Source organism: Haemaphysalis longicornis, unplaced genomic scaffold (assembly GCF_048455015.1).
Source record: "Haemaphysalis longicornis isolate Haplotype H1 unplaced genomic scaffold, Haemaphysalis longicornis Haplotype H1 scaffold_1, whole genome shotgun sequence".
Taxonomy (NCBI): domain Eukaryota; kingdom Metazoa; phylum Arthropoda; class Arachnida; order Ixodida; family Ixodidae; genus Haemaphysalis; species Haemaphysalis longicornis.
In genome coordinates this window covers 378,387,272-378,408,381 of record NW_027526203.1, presented here as the reverse complement: position 1 = coordinate 378,408,381, position 21,110 = coordinate 378,387,272, and the positions used below count along the sequence as shown (strand labels likewise).

The following is a 21,110-nucleotide window of genomic DNA, read 5'->3' as shown; positions in this document are numbered from 1 at the left end:
TGCGGTTTGGTCTGCGCCGGGAATGCACACACGCGCATTAGGACCGCCTTGATTGCTCTCTTGAGGCTGGAGTAAATATGTTGTCATACTATCAGCAGTGCTGTACGTGTTCACTCTAGCCATTGTCACCACCTTTTACACTTGTTAGCATGATCATACCTTGGTTGTTGTTGCTTTTTTTTTGTTAAATTCATGTGGTTTCCTTTGAATAAACAGTTGGAAGTTGGTGCCTGTATCTGTCGTTTCTTGTCGTCTTCATCCACGTCTAGTTTGCACCACGTTTTCTCCTTTCTTTAAGTATGCACCAACTAGCTCAGCAACAAGTTTTGTGGAGTCAGTAGTGCAGGCTTGCCCCGCAGCTGCACTGACCGTGCAATGCAGGTCTTGGGCACCTCGTGAAAGCGCTCGTGGCAGTCGCCCGGCACACGGAATGGCTGCTGGGTGCAGCTCGGCGGTGGCTCCATCTCGTACACCTCGATGGCGTTCAGTGCAGTGATGGACGACTGCTGCTGAGCCGTCAGCACCATCGAGTACAGCAGAGTCACCTCAAAGGTCACCTGGCCTGACGGAACATTGGGGTCACCCTGCACGAGCCAAGCCGCTCTTTACAGGCTGCTGTTCACTCAAGAGAGCCACTGAAATGTGGAACAAAGACAACTTCCACTCTAAACCTTAGCCGTAACACTAAGACCATCCCAGAGTACCCCACAAGACTCCCAGAAAGCATTCAGTGCTGCAGTCCGCATCTAAACACCACTGCATACGAGCTGGCGGACTTGTTACCATGTGAAATGCAGTCATGCACATTGTGCTAAAACATATATTGCCTAATTTGCGATCCAACCGGCCTCCTCTATTCTACACCCTATAAACACTACTAGAGCAAAATGGGTACGCCATCCAGTCAGCCAGCACCTGAACAACAAACCTCTCTGCCCTCTGTATTCAGCGCTTGTATTCCAGACCCTGAAATGAAGGATAAAATTGCAAGCACTGTGTTACCAGCAGTGGCTGGTCCAATTAGAGGTGGAGAGGCATGTATCCTTGCCCAACAGCTTCTAGACAGCCAGATAGCTTTCTTCCCAACACCATCAGGCACATCACGGAGAAAGTGGACAGATAGTGCACAACTGTACCACACTAGCAACGTGTCTTTTTGGTCAGAATCGTTCATCAAAACGAAAGTGATGAACATCTAAGGGGTGCACCTGCACGCTTCCAAAACAGTTCAAATTGTGGTTTTATGCACACAAGCCACACCTTGGCTATGAGGTACACGGTAGCAGAAGGCTACGAGTTAATCTAGGCCACCTAAGGACCTTTACAGTGCATCGAAATCTCGGCACATGGGTGTTCTCGTACTTTGCCTCCATGAGAAAAACTGCCACCGGCAGCTGGGATCGGACACATGTCCTCCTGCTCAACAGCACAGCCGCCTCAGCCACTGAGCCACGGTGGTGGGTACCAGCGTGCTTCGCCCAACAGCTCAAATATATGATTTCTTTTTCCTTTGTTTAATTTGGAAGCACTGTCCAGAATCTCTGGGTCCACATAGTGGCAGTGCTACCTCAGCCAAGTTTTATGCTGCATGGAGACAACACAAGCTTCTTACTGTGCCTCACAAGTGTAAGCCCCGTAAGACTAACCCTGGTATTCTGAATCCTTCCTCCACTCAAGCCTCCAGTGGAGGAGTTCATTGAAATCGATTTCCCCATGCATAAGCATGGTGGAATCCTTCCCTCAGCTGAGTGGAGGGAGCAAATGGAGTGGAGGAGGGAGTCGGAATACGGCCCTAAATCTTTGAAGGCTCATTCCAGCACCTGCATGAACTGCAGCCAATACTGTACTTTTGGCCAACGTTGAAATTTTGGGTGTTGGTTAGCCTTAACAATTGAGTGCCACATCACTGACTTCAAACATCCATGAGCACAGCCTGGGCGCTGCTTGAATTATTTTAGCACAGAATGTATACGAGCTTGGCCCCAGCAAATATCAATCTGATCGATGTGCACTGTTAAATTTCCCCACCAACACTCCACCTTAAACTGCCCACCACGGTGGCACAGTGGCCAAGGTGGTATGCTGCTTTGCACCAGACCGTGGCTTCTATTCCTGGTCACCCTGGCGGAACGGACGGCTTACTGAGATCGTGAAGACTCCGTCTCTCGCCCAAGCTCGGGACAGCCTGTCCAGGGCGTGTTCCATATTATGAACAAGCAATAAAGCAGGATTTGCTGACATCACCTGCCTCCGAGCAAATCCTTGGCACCTCCCGGCGTGTCAAACGAACCCCCTGCGGCATCCTCGTAACACCACGTGGTGAGTTGTGGCTTTGGTTCTCATGTTCTAGCTTGCTAGCCGGGTAATACAACCCATTTGCGGCCGCAACCCCTACAGTATTAGCCACCAATGAATAGGAAGGTTATGCTGCCTTTTGTACCTAGAAAATGACACATGTGGGTTGCGTTCACTATGCGAGCCAGGTAAAAGCCAGCTTTTCTTTTTTTCTGCTTTGATACCAGCTTTTTGTCCCTAACGTGCTAGGGCTTAGCGGCTAAACAAAGCCAAGCACGCATGCCATAACCAGCGCTCAGGCTCAATCAAGCACCGTACAAAATCCCATTACGCAACCATGTCAGAAACAGGAACAATCTACTCGAGGCGCTGCCTTTTATTTTTATTTTTTTCCCTATGGCTGGACTTTCGCTGCGCAGCACACGTTATCGCCGTCACCACCTCTCCTCTTGGAATTCGAAGGCCAGACTCTGGTTTGCCAAAGAGGGAAACATGAAGGTGATAACAGGCACGGCAACTGGCAGGTGCCGAAATGCTTTTCCCTAGCTCTATTGTTGGCTTATCAGTAATGGTGTCTCTTGATGACGACAGTGTTGGTGTTGTGCATGGAAACCAGATTAAGAGCTACTGACGAAGAATCCCACCAGAGATATTGCACGGTGCATCAAAACCTTTCTCATTACCCCAACTGGGCTCTTGAGAAAGGCTTCGTATTTGTCCACAGAAGTTCATCAAATGTTGTAGTGAAAATAGGTGGCCACTGCAGTTCTCACCGAAGTGTTCAGAGGTGCTGCTGGCTGCTTTTGTTGGGAACTATTCAAATTATTTGCTTTGAAATTGTGCAATTCAAATAATTACTTCAAAGGCAAAACTCACAAGTAGTGGGATAGAGGTGCAAAGGGGTGGCTCCGCCATAAAGGTGAGGAAAATGTTTTCCCTGCAGCGTATGTGAAGGGATGCGAATGAGCGAATGTGCATGTCCTGGTGTGACGTTCTTCTGGATTATGTGTGACCACACATCCTGTGTTCACGTTCTGTCCTTATCAATGTTTTCAGAATGACTGACCATGCAATTTTTTTCGCCCTGTAGTATTACCGAAATCAGATAAATACAAGTAAAAAAAAAAAGGCAGGAAGGAACCTCTCTAGTCAAACGCATAACTAACAATATCTAGTGAAATCCACTCACAATATTTGGCAGAAATGAATTAAACAAGGCTTTAGACAAACAATCCGAACATATGGCCTTCATGTTCTGCACATCCAATGAAAAGCAGAATAAAATTGTCCAAATAAAATCCAATGAAAGCTGAATAAAAGCTGAATAAGTGAAAAAGCTGAATAAAATCCAATGAAAAGCAGAATAAAATTGTTTATCACAATAGAAACCTCCCTTCTTAGATTTCTATAATTAGGATTATTTAACTTTATTTTTATGTGGTGCCTTACATTTTTACCCCAACTGCCTGTGGTGACGTTGCACCACGTCCAATGACGGGCTTTCCTCCCGTATCACTGCTAACGGCTGGCACAGGGGCCCCTTGCGGCTGGTGGCGTCTGCAAGTGAGACCGGCCCATGCGTAACAACGACCAGCCCGAGCGTACTCAAGGTCCGCGCACCCAACCCCGCAGCCCCCAGCAGGTGCTGCCAGCATACTCCGGAGCCATGCGCTCGCTTGCCCTAGACAAGCCTGGCACGCACTGTACATCCCAAGAACACGACTATGGATAAAGGAGGAGTAAGAAGTACTACCGAGAGTTTGGTTGCTCGCAGCTTCTTACAGTTGTCAAAATACTCAATCTGGATCAGCTCCAGGCCGTGGGTGCCGTAAGTGCCCTTGAAGATGCCAGGCTGAATGGGCACTCCTGTCTGTGGAGCTTGCAGTTCCACCCGTCTGTACTGGAACGCATAGCTGCACGCAAAGAGCAGGACAGATGCACTTCAGTGGGCCTGTGCCTCAAGGGCACCAAACAATTAACAAGACCTCACTCGGAAGTTCGCACAAACAACGAGCAACACTGCGCTGACCCAGTCAAGCTTCGGCTCGTAACGTGGACCCGTGTTTGCTCCATGTTTCTTTTGTAATTTTTCATGCACTCTACGAGTTTTAGACAAAATAAAAGCCACTTTGTACAAGATTACAAGATTCGGAACTTGTGTAGGATCACCATGCGCCCCCCCCCCCTACATCCAGACAAATTTCGCGAACCGAGTGTTGCGGGACCAAAAGCACACAGCAAAAAGCTTGGCACGAAAGTGCAGCACAAAATCTGTATGCTGCAGCAAAATTCTTGCCTCTAATATGTCATTCTTCTGAAAGCTACCATAAGGCTAATTTCAAATGAACATAATGAAAAATCCGTCCCACTATTATGGTAATTTACAATCTTGAAAACCCTTCATCGCTAATACCATCTGCCGCGAAACGCACCGAGACTGGACCCCGAACGGGAGACGGTGCTTAAATGGGACGAGACGGAATGCGGTACAATGACGACTCGTGAGGCATGTGGCAGGGGCCCCCTCTTCCGCACCGTTCCAAATGTCCAACACCATCGGTGTTGAGACGGAGTGTGGCCAGCTACGTAATGCCTGTTACTTGCTGGTCCATCCTTTGCCCCGAATTTTGTTATTTCGTCCCCAATAAAAATGAACAACACTAGCGCCGACGCCTGGGGCAGACGCTGGTTCTTGTCCGCCCTGGTGTTGTGCATTTTTAATGTCAGCACCGATAATGTATTACTACACACTGCATTGATTTTCTTTTTGCTGTCAAAATTCACACAAATAAAACTAAATTACAAATGTACAAACTGTGGATCCATTTTAAAAGAAATGGTTTGACTCTTAAGTGTTTCAACTTTAGAGCTTCACTTAGCACAGGTCATTTTCATGGAGAATCGATCATAAAGGCATGTGAATGCCAACACCAAAAAGAAAGAGCGCTTCCCAAGTGCTTCCCTGTTGTTCCTTGCAGCTGCGATGGGAGCACCAAAAATCTGTGGCTAGTGAATTGGGAGGGGCTTTGAAACTTTCATCCTTAATATAAAAATCTTATAAGCAAAAGCTGTTGCACAAGGCTTCAAAGATGTGCACTGCAACAATTTCAGCAACTTTTCATATGGGTTCAGCATCCCACAGACAGCACAGATATGTTGTTTAATTGCCCCCGATAGCAAATGCCTTTCTGCACTGAGAGAGTAAAGCAGGAAGCCAGCCTGAATAGAGAAGAAAGGCTAGTTTGTCAGACTATCGTGCTCGTAACTGATTGGCCTAAATAGTGGCCACTGTAGGCGATTGATTGATCGTCTTCACTCAACTGTTCCGAGACAAGTGACTGTAGGGTTTAACGTGCCGACGCAACGCAGGCGATGAGGCGCGCCGTAGTGGAGGGCTACGGATTAATTTTGACCACCTTGGGACCTTTAATGTGCGCAAAAATCTCATACACACGGGTGTTTTTGCTTTTCGCCTCTATCAGATCAACTTTGCTATATGTTATATGGTAAGATAAACCACCTATTACAAAGGTCATTTTCCTTATTATTGGTTAGTACTATAACAATTGAGCCTGAAGTACAAGCCTACGTAAAATATAGTATTTGGAGGTCTGTGAGAGATCATAAGAGCATTGTGTGTGGCCAGGCATAACTTTAAGCATGAAATAAGTTGCAGCATCTTCTATCTTTCCAACGCTCAGGAAAAGTTCGTGCCCTTTATGTAGCCACGCTATCCCTGAAGGAAGAGACCTCGTGACTGCCCCTCTTATCTCCTGCTGTCAGCTGGCCCAGGAAACAAAAGAGGCAGGGGGCACCTCTTCAACACTGTCTAGATTAAAACAAAGACACAGAGGGGCAAAGGGGATCCCCCAGGCTACTGTAGATTACCAATATTAAGGCAGAAAACAACGCCACTTTAGTAATGTGCAACCTGCCAATCGTTAAAAAAAATGTCAAGGATTCGATGCGGAGACGTCGTCCTATGTGAGAGACAGTGGTCTTTCCTAGGGGCTCTGTGGAATCAGTTTTGCACATGCATGGCTAAGCCTGGGTGGTGGCCAAGCAGTTACATTTCCTTATTGTAAATATTGGGTGAAAACCACTAAATTCCTACAAAAGTAACTTTATCTGCCCAACCCTGTTATAAGAATTGCTAGTTATAATAATGACTTTTTTGTGGCACTTCACTGTTGTTATAGGTGGGCTAGACTGCACAACAGGGAGATACCATCTCACCAAAACTGTTCACAGCATGTCTGGCGGGGCTATTTAGAAAGCGTGACTGGAACAACACAGGTTTATGGATAAATGGGGAATACGTGAGTTATCTGAGGTTTGCAGACAACATTGTCGTGCTCAGTGACAGCAAAGCACCTGCAAAAAATGCTTGAGGAACTACAAAGAGAAAGCTTGGCCGTGGGGGGGCTAAAAATAAATATGAAAATAAATCTACAGTAATGATAAATAAACATGCTCAAAGTGCCCTCTTCACCCTCGGTAACGCAACACTAAAACACGTAGAAGAGTAACTACCTTGGACAATGCTGATACAAACCACAAGAAAGAAATCGGGCCCAGAATAGTTATGGGTTGGGGTGCACTGGGCAAGCACTCCCAACTAATGAAAAGTAAGCTCAGTCTGTCACTGAAAAGAATGCAATCGAACCTCGTTATAGCGAACACTGATATAACGACTTATCGGAAACAGCAAACTAAATAAGATGTTTGTTAGGTCACGCTTCACTTCGATGACACCTACCTTTTTTACCTTTTTTATAACGAAACCAAAACCTCGAGAGCCACACGATATCGGCTATGACGAAAAAATATGTAGTTCCCGCGAGGCTCAAAATTCGACAGCTAACACAATAAGAGCAAAATTTTAACAAAGTGAGACAAAACAACCATTTTTTAGTAGCTTGAAAAACTGTACAAGTAGAAAAGGCCTTTTATTGCGTAAATACTTTGAAAAACTTCATTCCGCTTAGACTGTGAAAAGCCACCAGGCGAAGGCCGCATCGTCCCCATAAATAAGAACGCAGGCCTGTTTCGCTCTTGTTCAGTGTGAAAGGCTACAAGGAGGCAGATAAGGATTACCTTGTTTATAGTGGGTTCGAAGCCTAGAAAAATGCGTTTTTTTATCTAGGATTGTTGCGCGAGCCAGATTGCCGATTTATTAGAGCTGATTTTTACCTCAACAGTTACAACGAATATCAGATATAATGAACTAATTTACTGCCTTGATAACACTTCGTTGTAATGAGGTTCGACTGTAGTATGCAACCAATGTATACTGCCGGTGATCACGCATGGAGCGGAAACTTGGCGTCGTACTAAACAACTGGAAAGGGAACTTAGGCCAGCTCAAAGAGCCATGGAACAAAGGATGACGGGGCAACACTCACGGACAGAATGAGCCTCCTGGATCAGGGAGCAAACTCGAGTGGAAAATATCGTAGTTTGGCCACGCAGTGAGGCAAAGTGACAACCGCTGGACCACAGGATAACCAACGCCGCCTGTATAAACAGTGCCTGACGCGTGAGCGAAAAATGGCCAAACAGCCACTCTCCTGTTGCTCTCTCCTACCCTTCCCCGCTCCGTAGCCTTCCAGCGTGCTTTCGTGTCCGCCAGCCAGCGCCGCTTCTCGGAAACTATGCAAAATAGTGGAAAGTTTGTTTAGCGTTCCCGAGGCGGCGCTCCTACGCCTTCTTGTTTTTCACCATGCCTGTCTGTCTTGGTCTGTCACTGATAAAACTTCCTTTGTCACGAAGCAAAATCCCTTGCGCTGCCGCAGGCTGATGCCGGCTTTGCGCGCTTATCTACTCGGATCACAGGCCCTGAAATTTTCTGAGTGGGGCATCCCCCCTCTATCCCCTCCGCATTTAGGTATTGTTTTGACCCCCCTGTTCGCACTCCGCATCCGTACACACTTCTAAAATTGAGGACTGTACTGTAGAAGTGCCCGGACAGCGTGGCAGGATCGCAGCTGCTTATCCTTTTGTTTCCTATAATTTTCTGAAGTTTAAAAGCACGTGATATTATTGGAAAGTAATCGTAGAAGTGAGCGCCTGAACAAAAAACGTGCACGCAATTTTTTCTTCTCCAAATACTACAGAAAGAAAAATGTCAGTAAAATAACGGCTGCCCCATCCGAAAATATTGTTTTCTGTTAGCTATATGTCTACCCGACAATCAGTATGTTCTTAGACTATTTCAGTCCGCCTCCGTCTTTATCTTTGGAAAAATGCAGCAAGTATGAAGCGAGCGACACGTTGAACGAGATCCCCAGTGCGCCACAGAACTAGCGCCCCGTCACGGCTAAGATGTAAGCGAAACGGCCCTTGAAGCCCAACAGGCAAGCTGACAGACACACGTCGTAGAAGTGGGTGCAGCGTTCGCGACTCGCGAGCAGTGACGTAAGGCGATATGTCCGCCGGCACGCGCCACATAGCGGATCAGTGCCTGAACTAAGCGTCCCTACCCTTCCCATTGAAAAGCGCGCGACGCGTCAGGCAATGTTAATACAGGCGGCGTTGGGATAACAGAGTGGCTACCGAGATGGGTCTAGTTAACTAGATGGAGGGACGAAATAAGGAAAGTCGAGGCAAGGAATGGAACTAAGGCAGTGCAGGACAGGAGTGGGTAGGGGTCGATGGGAGAGGCCTTCATCCTGCAGTAGACCTAAATAAAATGATGATGCTGATGATGATGGTGGTGGTGGTGGTGACGACGACGACAACAATGAATTTGACATGATGAATGAATGACAACAAAAAAGCAATGAATGCAAGAAAGGTGTACCCATACTCAAACTGCCTCAGAATCAGAAACTTCATCAGAAGCAGCTCCTGGCTGTGTGGAAACTGGTGCATATCCAGAGACACTGAAGCCTCTTCAAGAAGCCAGTCACGAAGCTCCTGAAACAGCCACACCAATGCTCAGCAAGGCAGTTGCAAAAATCCTTGCAGCAAATTCCTTGTCAATAACAGAAGCACACGCAAGCAACAGCATAGCAGAATTATGTCTGCTCATGTAAACATTTTGTCGCTTTCAGTATGTGTTGTCAGGTGTTTTAAAAGCAGAGGAAATAACTTAAAATGGTCAAAACAGCCATGATGCTAAAGCATTAAAAATGAAACCAAGAAAAAACAAAATAAAAACAGGGAGGAAAGCCACACAGAAGCACTGCGACAGCTCAACTTTCACTGTCATGTAAGGCCAAATGCTTGCGCCCCACCCAGCAGACCTAGGTTTGAGGCTCACAATTCTGCCCTTTCAGGCAGCCTTTTAGGCAGTGTCCAGCTGCAAATTTTCCTGTGCACAAGTGTATGCGCATAAACGACATCTTATTAGAGAGTTTTCACATATCAATACCGTATTTGTGTTACAGTTTACCATGTTACCGGAAGCCGGAGTTTCTGTTTACCGCTGAAAACGGTAGGACACGTTTTAGCACACCATTTGTGGTTTGCGTATTTTGGCTGCCGTGCTGCAGGTAGCGACATCTGCAGGGGTGAGACAGCTGAATCAGATTTGGAAGCAGTTTTTGGAGCAGCAAAATCTCGATTTTGGAGCAGAAGAACTGATTTGGAGTAGCTAACGACATTTATCATGTCACCTTAGGAGCCTAAAAAATCAAATTTTTGGCAACTAGGGGGGCAAAAAGGCCCTTTTTAATCAGTTTTGAATGTACATAACACTGAAACAGCCTTTCAATAAAGTTCTTTCTACCAAAGTATCACAAGGTACGAGCTACACCGCCTTTTCACACACCATTTTTAAATTCTTAGGCTCTGTGCACAGATAGCGTGAAGTGCCATTGAAAATATCGAATTGAAAAATTAGGCAATCGTAAGGCAATTTTATTGTCATGTGAATGCCAAAATTATTATTTTTGTAATCCCAGACTCGGCTTTACGCACAAGTGTAGAGCCACGACAAAAGTTGTGCAAAGCGAGGTGACAGTCATCACACCCCACCAGCCCTCCCATTTCAATCCCCAAGGTGCACGTTCCCTACGATCGTAATTTAAGTAACGCTGGTATGTTTAGCCACCTCCCATTTGGCATTAAATTTCACTTCAGGTCGCAGAACCATTATTACTAGCATGAAAAAATATCCCGTCCCGCTATCGGACAATGCTTGAACGCTTTGCAGCGATGCAGCCTGCGCCGCCACTTCTGCACTGTCGATCATCCCATTCCCGCCGCTCACAAGCTCGCTGTGAAAGGTAGCAATAACACAGCACTTCATAACACCGCAATGAGTCCGAAATTTCACTTCGAGCACGCACCACGCCTCACACTCAAGGCTGTACCAAGCATGAAGTGCCGAGCGCACTGCATTTTCTGTAATCAAGACACCGGGATACACTTAGTCTGCTCAGGAAGCTCGCTGGCACCAGTGACGCCTGTGCCGGTAAGTTACCGTTCGCGGTAACTGCTCGCACATGCTTAGTTGACTCCAGCAAGCATGGTAGACGGTAACGTAAACATAGTAACGGTATGCTAAAACTCTCTGTTAAAACAGTTTTGCCAGTTTGCAAGTTCTCAAGGTTAACGACAGGCCCCCGTGTGTTGGTGGTGATTCTTTGATGATAAGGAAGAATAACTGCAGGCTTTTCTACAAAAATTTCACAGCCTGTTTGAGGGACCATGGGGAAGAGGAAAAATTATCGTGGCTAGTAGATTTTGCCGCAAATGAAAGCAACAGCAGCACCACCACCCCTTCAAAAAAAAAGGGGGGGGGGAACAGTGTTGCTCCACATCATCCTTTTTTGCTTTTTTTTTTTGTGCGGTGCAGCCAGCCTGTGGTCAAGTGGCTAAGCTATCTGCCTGTCATGCATGCAATCCTGGTGACAGTAGGCTTGAATTCCAACTGAGGCATGTTTAGTATTTTTTTTCCTGACCCACTTTGCCTCGTGTAATAAGAAGTTTGAGATAGTCAGAAAAAAAAAATGCAGGTGTACGATGAAAAACTGCAAACAATCTGCAATGTGGCCACTTATTCAAAAGTGGCCACACGAGCTTCAAAGTTGTTATATTAAGAAGCTGTGAACACACACATTAAAAGTAAAATGTGCCCGACTAGTGACATGGCCACTTTGACAAACAGCGTGGAATGTGTCCACAAAGTGGCCACAATGCAGACCATTTGTTAAACTGTTGCTTTTAATGTGTGTAGTTCACAGTTTCATAATATAACAACTTCGAAGCTCGTTCAACTTTTGAATCTTCTTCACAAGACAGCAGTGTTAGTTACACTGTGCATAAAGTCGAGCATTTTTAAAAGCATTTCGTAAAATCTTACAGCGATATCTTGCTAAAATATTTTGGATTTAGGATCTCTAGAGTTGTCCAGACATACAAAGTTAGCCAGAGGCAAATGCAGTTTTTTTTTAACGAACCTCTAGGTACTATGCTGTCACTAATCTCACAAATGCTCCCATCTTGTTGCTAAAGTAAACGGACCACAAAATGCAATCAATACGCAGTTTTAGAGAGATCAAGCAAGCCTTTCAAGCAAATATGCACATGTGCACGCACACACATACAAACATGTGCAGAAAAGTGCTAAAGGGGTACTGACACCAATTTTTGTAATATTATTATACAGTTCACTCCGTTTACTCAACAGAATACCCTGGCTGAAATACGAGCAGCCTGCGACACGTGAAACATGCTTTCATTTGATCTCATTTATCATGCGGACGGAACATCCCACGGAGCGGCATGAAACAGATGGACATTGTGACATCACTCCACGGTAAGGAAAAGAAGATGACGCAGTCGTGTGCCTCCAACATTTAGCAGGTACTTGATGCCATTTCACATGTGTGGCCTGGCGAGCAGCGACTAGGCGCTGGCGCAATTTGAAACTGATGCACGTAACTCGAGCTACAGGCATAACTGCTCCCCAGAAAGCCACTCTTTCTACAAACGAAGTTCCACAAGTGGGAAAGGAGCTGATACTGTAGCAATACAAGTCGTGAACGGGGCTTTTATTGAAAGCGGCCATCAAATAACCGCCGTAATGATAGGCCGACACTCCTTCCGGCAGCTCAGCTGCTCAGCTACGGCAGAGGGGCGGTCAAAACAACACCTCCACTGGCCTCTGCAGTATTTTGGCATCCGCACAAAACGGTGAGGTCACAGTGTGATTCTGTTATACGCACCCTATGGGCTGGAAGCACGGAAAAGCGATATGGTTGATTTCCAGGCCGTGATATGTAGTTAAATAATCGCGTGTTCAAGTATTTAAAGTGCTGTTTAGGGTTTGCCAGGCCATTAAGCATCGATAAAAGCAATAAAAAAGGAACTTAAAATCTGGTGTCAGTACTCCTTTACACACCCTGTACATAAGAGGTTCTTTTAATTCCTTTTCCCTTCAGTACTTCAATCCTATGTATAACCCCACATACACACGCATGTGTACACACACGCTCGCACTCTCTCTCCCCTTCATATTTTTCATCTGCTCTCTTTTATAATGTTATAATGTATTCACATACAGACTAAATAGGCACCTATAAGTATGTAAACTTTGTAACACCTAAACATGACAGTTATGAATGACATAACAGGTCAAAAAAGCCCTGCCGGCAGAACCTGAACATGGTGTGCTTCGCCCATTAAAAAAAGGGAGTTTTCAAACAGTCCAGTGCCCCAAAGTTTACCATTGGTATGTTGGACAATACTGTTTTCATAAGTAATAAAAGATCTCCTAGAATTGTACAGTTTTTACTGTAACAAAATAATCCCCCCCCCCTAAACACACACACACACACCACCGTTACTACATGCATGCTTAATTTTAACACAAATGTACCTCTCTCCCCCCCCCTTTCCCTTAGAACACCTTAGTTGTGAAAGATGCCCCAATTACACGTAAATTTCCAATCCTAGAGATTTTGCAAGAAGCTTTGTGCCCGCTAAAGGAAAAACAAAATTGGCACACAAGAGAACATACCTGGTGTTTCCCATTTGGATGGCGATGGAACTTTGAATCACAGCACTTGAACACAAACTCATCCTCCCCAATCTGAAACACAAATGGGCAAGGAATGACCAATACAGCTCCCTCTGCACTTAGCTCCTGCCTGAAAGCACATACCTTTGCGAAAAGTCAGAAATAAAGCTTGGGAGAAAATGGGAAAGCTCTACTCCCTAGCAGCCAGTCCCTCAATGAATACAATTCTTTCACAGCAGTGCCATTCAACAATTAAAACTTAGTAACCAGTACAACAACAATCTTGTTGTCCTTGTGCACGCCTCGTTGTCCGAAAGCACCAAGTGCCAGCAGCTGGAGCTCATTCACCTAAGTGCATTCTCCTTCCAAAGTAGTGTCACTATGCCATGAAAATTTTATGATTTCAAGGTCATTCAGAAAAATTCCACATTTTTTCATGATTGCCCCACGCTTACAAGTTAAACCACTCTAGCATGAGTGAAGTGACCTATAACAATGCCTCTACAATGCAGTTCTGCAGTTCTGTCCTTATTCAGTTTGTTTGTGGCTTGACACCACGTTAGTGCTTTTCTACGTCTACGCTAGCAATGTGATTGTTTCCATCAACAATGACACCCTTTATAGCAATGACAGTGACTACATGTGAACACTGTCTTTGACATAAAAAGCTGTCTTGGTTGAAAAATTGATATTTTGTGAGTTGTGGGAGGTGCTGCCACCTCTTGGAACTTACAAGAAGTGTTTGAAATTTAATTGTGCTACCTTCTTGCGGTGAAAAACAGAACTCTCTGGCTTCGGCGCGTTACGGCGTCTGTACGTGTCAACGCGTTTCGTGGTTTCAGTTTCGCCCCGTGATCGCATCGGAGGCGCGCGAAACTTGATCGGCGCTCGCTATCAGGGGCGGCGGAAGTTGATTTCGATCTATATTGGCGCTGCTCATATCTTTTTTATTACCCACGCTCTCTAGGTATTCTTGCCCTCCTTGCTTGGAACTGAAGTAACCTAATCGGAGACTCCGTTGCGGGGGCAGCGGAAGTTGATTTCTATCTATATTGGCGCTGCTATTAGCTTGTTTATCACCGGCGCGCATGAGTTATTCTCGCTCTCCTCGCTTACTGGGTTGCCTTCGAGTTCTTCAGATGCACGGCAAAGCGGCGATATGGCCCAACGAACTGCCCGCTCTGATGACACCGACCGTGATGACTCTTCTGACTCTGAGTTTGCTCCTTTCACCGAGTCTGAATCGGAAGACAGTCTTTCTTCGGAAGAAGACAGCTCATTTTCGGACATGCGCTTTATGCGTGCAGACTGCGATAAGGAACTGTGCGTAGACCTGTGTTTCAAGGAATACCACACTCTGAAATACTATTGAACATTTTTCAGTTCTAAATGATGCTGACCCCAAAATACTGTTCCTGATAATTTTTTACCATTTAATCCTGACTTTAGACATTTTTTACATTCCAACCCCGCAATAAACTAATTTGACCACCAGGAAAAGTTTTTTTCAAAAAAATTCGACCCTCAAAGGGTTAAAAAGACCCCTAAGTCTACCAACACTGCTGACATGGGTTATAGCGAACCTGGCGGGAATACAAAAAATTCTTTAATTCAAAACTAGCAAGGACGAGCCAAAGGTGAGAAATGCTGCTATATTACAATCGATTGATTGATTGTAGGGTTTAACGCGCCGACGCAACGCAGGCGATGAGGCGCGCCGTAGTGGAGGGCTCCGGATTAATTTTGACCACCTGGGGATCTTTATCGTGCGCCGAAATCTCGTACACACGGGCGTTTTTGCTTTTCGCCTCCATCAGAAAAGCGGCCTCCGCGGCCGGGAATCGAACCCGCGACCTCGTGCTCAGCAGCGCAACGCCTTAGCCACTGAGCCACCGCGGAGGGTATATTACAATCGATGCCCTCGTAGCAGGTAGAGTCTACACCTAATAGACTGGGTGTTCCTTCCATATGCTAAATTCAGAATTAAAATATTTTACCGATTACAAACAAGAAGCATGACTCCACAAGGCGACTACTGCAGTGATTTCCCTACATCCCCCCTAGGGGGTGTGTAGACCCCCCTAGTATTTATTTATGGACACTCCCCCTTGAATCCCCAAATTTCACTCTTGTCAGTCCTTGTAAGGACCCTTTTCAGTATCGATCTGAAAGTTTTATAAGAACTGCAAATAAATAACATATCGATTCATCAGAGGCCACTGGTACAGAGCAAGAACAAGCCCGTGAGGAGGTACGAGTAAAGCATATATCGACAAGCACTCACCCAAAATTACTTCCACTGAGGCTACCTTTGACTTGAACTAAGTGCAGTAAACACACATATAATTTACTTTCATCATTGATTCGATGCCGTTCTTTGTTTACAACCGTAACCTTCCCAGAAGCTCTTTCAGCATGTACATTTAAAATGGGCATTTTGGCGAGGCGAAGCGCTACGGAAGCTAATCCTGGCGTTTTAATAAATCGGGAGCGTACAATCGGTGCCTGATTTATAAGTGCAGCATAATTCGTGTACTACCTAAACATTGTTTCAAGAACTCAAATTTCGTCACTGGCCCTGGTAACAAGTTCGAAAATGTCCTTATACGTTGAAAAATGGCGAGAAATTAAAAATAAAAACTGAATACGGACCATTCATGGTAAAAACTGAATTTCTCTAAATTTGTTTTTTTCATAGATTGAATAGAAAGCACCGCCTCTCAGGTGTGTGTGTGTGTATATATATATATATATATGCATAGAAAATGAAAAATGTACGTCACGGGGATGAGCGTTTGGTTAACAGACGTCTATTATTTAATTAACTAGTGGGAAAAAAACAGCTTTTCTAGTTTCTGACCCCCCCCCCCCTAGAGCCATTGAGACACCCCCCCTTGATTCGATGCCTGGGGAAACCCCTGGACTACTGTCAATTGCGCCACTACTTTGTCAATATTCAACTTCACAGTTGCCTTTCGTTTCAGTTGAATTAACACAATCACCAAACAACAACAATGCCTGTCATGGGTACACCTCAAGGTGACGTACCTCTAAAATGACAGCTTCATGGGGCCCTTGGTAGCCGCCAACACAGATGACATCGTCGTCATCTTCGCGGTCAAGAGAAATAGTGAACAGCTTCTTCTTGCGCAGTGGCTCCGTAATGTATGGGTCCCGCGGTGGCAGCAACTCCTGCCCCACAATGGCAACAAGTCCAGGATCAAACTGCAAACAAGTAATTCAAGCATGTCAAATAAACTTTTTAACGCTGGAAGATGTTAATGCTTGCGTACACACCTTCACCGTTATTATTCATCTGTGTGAGGACCCATGCAACTGAGAAGTTAAACAACACGCTCCCACCAAAGGACACCTCCTTATTTACCTTAGAGCCACACAATGTTTCCAGCACTACTCAAATGGGACGCAAAGGTCTCTCATGATTGGAAAAGCGCTACTAAAAAACGAAGACGAGGCAAAGAACACAAGACGCGTCTTCCTTTTTGAATACAGTTGAACCCCTTTATAAGAGACACGTACGGGGAGCAGTTTCTGTCTCTTATACGAGATGTCTCTTATAAGCAGGGAACCATGTTTTCACTTACTAATCAGACCCTAGTTCAATGTGGGCACCGTATGACTAAAACAAGCTCACAAGAACGCTACGCATGTTGCAAAAGGTTTTATGAAATAGTTCTGAATCTTTGTTTGCTTCATGACCGTATTTACACTGTCTTTTACAACCGATTCTACAAGCTTTTTTTTCCTTCCACTGTTTGTGGATGATGAATTGTAGATGTTGAGTTCACAACCCTGATGAATAGCCACAGCGCACAGCTTCTTCCACTGTGTGCTCAGGCTATTCATTACGCTTGCAGGACTCAACATTTGCGATGCTTCTTGATTGGGAGATACGCGAGTGGGAGAGCCCGCATGTGCAGTCGCACTCCAATGGATGGCAGTAAGCTTCAACCACTCCTGCAAGTTGCATTTCCATTGGCAGGGCTTCTCATCGTCATTTCATAGCTGACTGAAGCACTGTGTGTTTGCTGAAGTTATAATAAATAGCAACTGCAGGTGCCTGTCGTCCACCAGTGTTTCCACAATGGAAGCAACTGCAATTAGTGACTGGTGGCACTGCATCTGAAGTTAAAATGTCTGTTACAAGCGAGACTGTTGATTAAAGTTCAAGGATGACTTGTCCCTTATAACCAACCGTCTTCTACACCCGATGTCTGTTATAAAAGAGGTCAATTTAATGGGAAAGATAGGGCAGCCAACCATGTGGGTGAATAGTGTCTCTTATACCCATTTGTCTCTTACATCCATGTCTCTTATAATGAGGTTCAACTGTAGCACTTTTCCCAGTCATGTACGTATACCAACAAGCCCAACTGGCAGCTCTTCTAAATGCAAAGGGCTGGCAGTTTTTATCGCAGTGCGCGATGCCTTGGCTCAGGAAAATTCTGTCCACGCAATGCTATGTCACAATCCCATTCTCCTCAGTACACTCCACTCAATCTCTCAAGAAAACACAAAGCGTCCAATATTGATGGAGGTACCTCATACAAAAGGCCCTCTCCTCTTACTTTCTAGACATTCCCTCTTCATGGAAAAAAAATGGAGAGGAAAAGAAGAGGAATGAATGGGGAGTAAAAAATTGGAACGAAAAAATACAAAGCAACAAAAAAGGGGCCTTGTTAGGGCCATGTAATGAACATTCAGAGCTTGTTCCCACAGTAAATAAAGGTGAGTACCTCCACCACACAGCTGTGCATACTTCTACTTCCAGTTGTTTACACTTGCTCTTAGGGCTGCCACCTGCCCGGATTTTGACCTGACCGACCTGTTTTTTAGACGGCGGGCCGGTTGCCAATCCGTACCTAAAACCAACCGTCATTGGGCGGTTGTATGGCCATCATTCGGCGATTACTCTTCTTGTGCGTAAAGCGCCAATTCAGCAACTACGAGGATAAATATGTGTCGACAAGCTGCGCAAAAACACGTGAGCAGAGAAAATACGCAGGCGAGCGTGCTACCTGAGATGGAGGGGCACCAAGGGGAGGAACAACACAACAAAATGCTGACGCCGCGGTTCAGATGCAAAGAAGAGCTTTTGATTGATTGATTGTTGCTGACACAATGCAGGAGATGAGGCGCGCCGTAGTAGAGGGCTCCGGATTAATTCTGACCACCTGGAGATCTAGAGTGCACCGAAATCTCGTACACACGGGCGTTTTTGCGTTTAGCTTCCACCAGAAAAGCGGCCACTGTGGCCGGGAATCAAACCCACATCCTCGTGCTCAGCAGCACAAAAAGAAGAGCTTTTAATGGACGAAATAGGTGCGACTACTTTTCAGTGCAGCAATACCAAACCCTCAGTCACTTTCAGTCCAAACATTATGTTGATTTCTTTCTAGAAAAACGCTTCAATAAATGGCACTGCATGACAAAAAAACATGGCATTTTCTTTTCAACGAAAATTTCACATTCTATATACCACGTCCCCCCCCCCCAAAAGGGTGGGGTTTGGGGGGGGGGGGGGGGGAGAGAAGGTGGCAGCCCTACTTAGTCTCCCAAAAGCCACATGGTTTGTTGACTGGACTCAAAGAACAGCAGTCCAGTAGGCTAAAAAAAAAAGCGAATAAGAAAAATAATGGCAACAGTTTGCAGAAATATTTGCTCATTCTCCACTGAAGAATTTTGTGCTTTTTTCTGACTGGCTGATCAGACTGGCATTTATGCACATCCATACAAGTACATCCATAGGAGCCGTGCTAAAACTTGGGGCTAGTCGGCATAATTACTTTATGTTTTGGCAGCCTTCAAAAATGTTACAATCTCCGAAACTGGACTTTCTCATAGTCCAGGCCAGCAATGTATCAATTTTGACAGGCTAGCAAACTATCCACATGCCCAATTAAGAGGGCACCAAAGTGTAGAAGCAAGTTGACCGATATCGACAGATTGCAGTTTAAGTGCACATATACCATTCTCGGCAGCAGCAGTTGTTGAACTGCGTAGAAAGTTCCGAAAAACGTGAAGCTGGATACTGTCACTCTATGCATTTTTTTTCGTACTGAAACTTTCAACGTCACAGATCATGAAAGGTGAATGCGGATAGAAGGAGCTCGTGTAAATGTAATTTGCACATATTGGGTGCCTTCATAAAAGACACATACCATAGCAAGTAAACATTACCGAACAACCCACTTTGCTTCAGGGGTCACTAAAGGATGAGTTGAGTAACCTGTTCTCTCAAACGAAAGGTTGCACTTTTCATAACTTTCCAGGTTTTGTTTGACAGTCGACATGTTCTATGTTCTAAAAATAAATAATTAAAACCTGGCATTTCTCATTCTTGTTTCCCTTTTGGCACTTAAGAAAATGTCACAAACTGAGCCAACCAAAGTTGACCAAGCAGCAAATGAGTGTTGAACGGTACTAAGGCGGCCAATCGAGATTGAGCAATGCTGCTACCTAGATGATGTAAAAGCATGCTCACAAAACGTGACAGCCGGTGTTAATGCCTCATTGCTCCTGCTAAGTATCCCCCTATTTGCACAGCTGGAAGTTGCAAATAGTATTTATATGCTGGCTGTAAGAAGGAACAATAGCTCTCAGATTTACTCAAATAAATCTTTCGATGCAGTAGTGCACCACATAAAAACGCACAACCAAAGTTGAAACTGAAACAAGGCCTAGCACCTGTAGCAGTGAGCCAACCTGTTTGACCAGGCTCAAAAAGCGGCGTTTCTACATTTTTAAATACAAAAGTAGGAGAAAAGTTGCTACATGCCCCGATTTTACATTTAGCTGTCCTTTACGTGTTCTTACTATTCTTTTAAAAGACAAATGCCTAAAGAAGGTCCACCCAATCTTGCTTCGCTATGAACAATTTTCGATGACACAAATCATAGCACATAAAGAACCACTGGGAATGCCATTTTTAGGCTTTTAAGATTTTGTGCATTACTAAACAGCTAGTCAGCATATTTTGGTCGCGAGTTTTGCCTTAGTGTACAAGTGTAGTAAAAAAAATCCGTGCAGGTGTATACACGAGATGCTGTCACTTTCTATGACAGCCAGTGGCATACATAGCACGAGGTTAATACTGCAGGCAACTGGACTGGGGCAATCACGGCAACTAGCTATCGCGCCAGCCCTTGGCTTCATCATGGTGGCTAACTACACTGCAGATTTTATGCCTTCTGCTAGATGGTAAAACCTCCAGTTCTCTCATGAACGCTTTGTGAAACTTCACTTTGCATCGGAAAAAAAGAAGGGGAAGTGGGGAAGCAGGAGAGAAAAATGTCCCCTCCAGTATTTCAGTAATACATTTCTAAACCAATAAAGTGCCATTCGCCATCAAACAAGACCCCGAAAAGTTATAAATGGTGCAATCTTTCAGGTAATATAAAAAGTTATTCAACCATGAGTGGCTTCTTCAAAAATACGCGCAGCTTTTTTTTTTTTTTTTACAGCACAAAATTAAAGGCAACAATAATAGCTGCATAAACGCATTCTGTGCCATGTGTTTGTAGGTTTGGGCGGCTACCAGAAGTTGGAATAACCATCTCATTAGTTTAATCATAGAGTTCAAAATTTTAAAGGAACTGATTTTAGCCACTGCTTTCCACGCACAAAACTATACTCGGGGACAACTTTCTGTGGCAATGGAGCGAAAGCTACGGAAGGAGGGGCAGGGGGAAGCTAACTGCTCTGCGTTACTGCGCAAAGTAGTTCCTAATAAACTGGTTTCGGTTTCAGTTTCGGTACACATTTGATACAGTTCATTTCTTCGCCTAAGCTCCATAGTTGAGTGCGCAAAACCACGATCACCGAG

The 21,110-nt window shown here is 45.0% G+C and overlaps 1 protein-coding gene across 3 annotated transcripts in view; it reads right to left on the bottom strand.

Moving 5' to 3' along the window:
- Positions 1-21,110, bottom strand: part of LOC144155155 (F-box only protein 31-like) — a 38,588-nt gene that overhangs the window by 9,027 nt on the left and 8,451 nt on the right. For 2 of the 3 annotated variants that reach the window (XM_077686435.1, XM_077686433.1), the window contains exons 4-8: positions 16,313-16,489; positions 13,265-13,336; positions 9,098-9,213; positions 4,049-4,208; positions 370-584 (exon numbers count right to left, since the gene is read on the bottom strand). In XM_077686435.1, coding sequence (XP_077542561.1) covers positions 370-584; positions 4,049-4,208; positions 9,098-9,213; positions 13,265-13,336; positions 16,313-16,489 — 740 coding nt within the window. The remainder of the gene's footprint in view (positions 1-369; positions 585-4,048; positions 4,209-9,097; positions 9,214-13,264; positions 13,337-16,312; positions 16,490-21,110) is intronic. The other variant, XM_077686434.1, reaches the window with a different exon arrangement.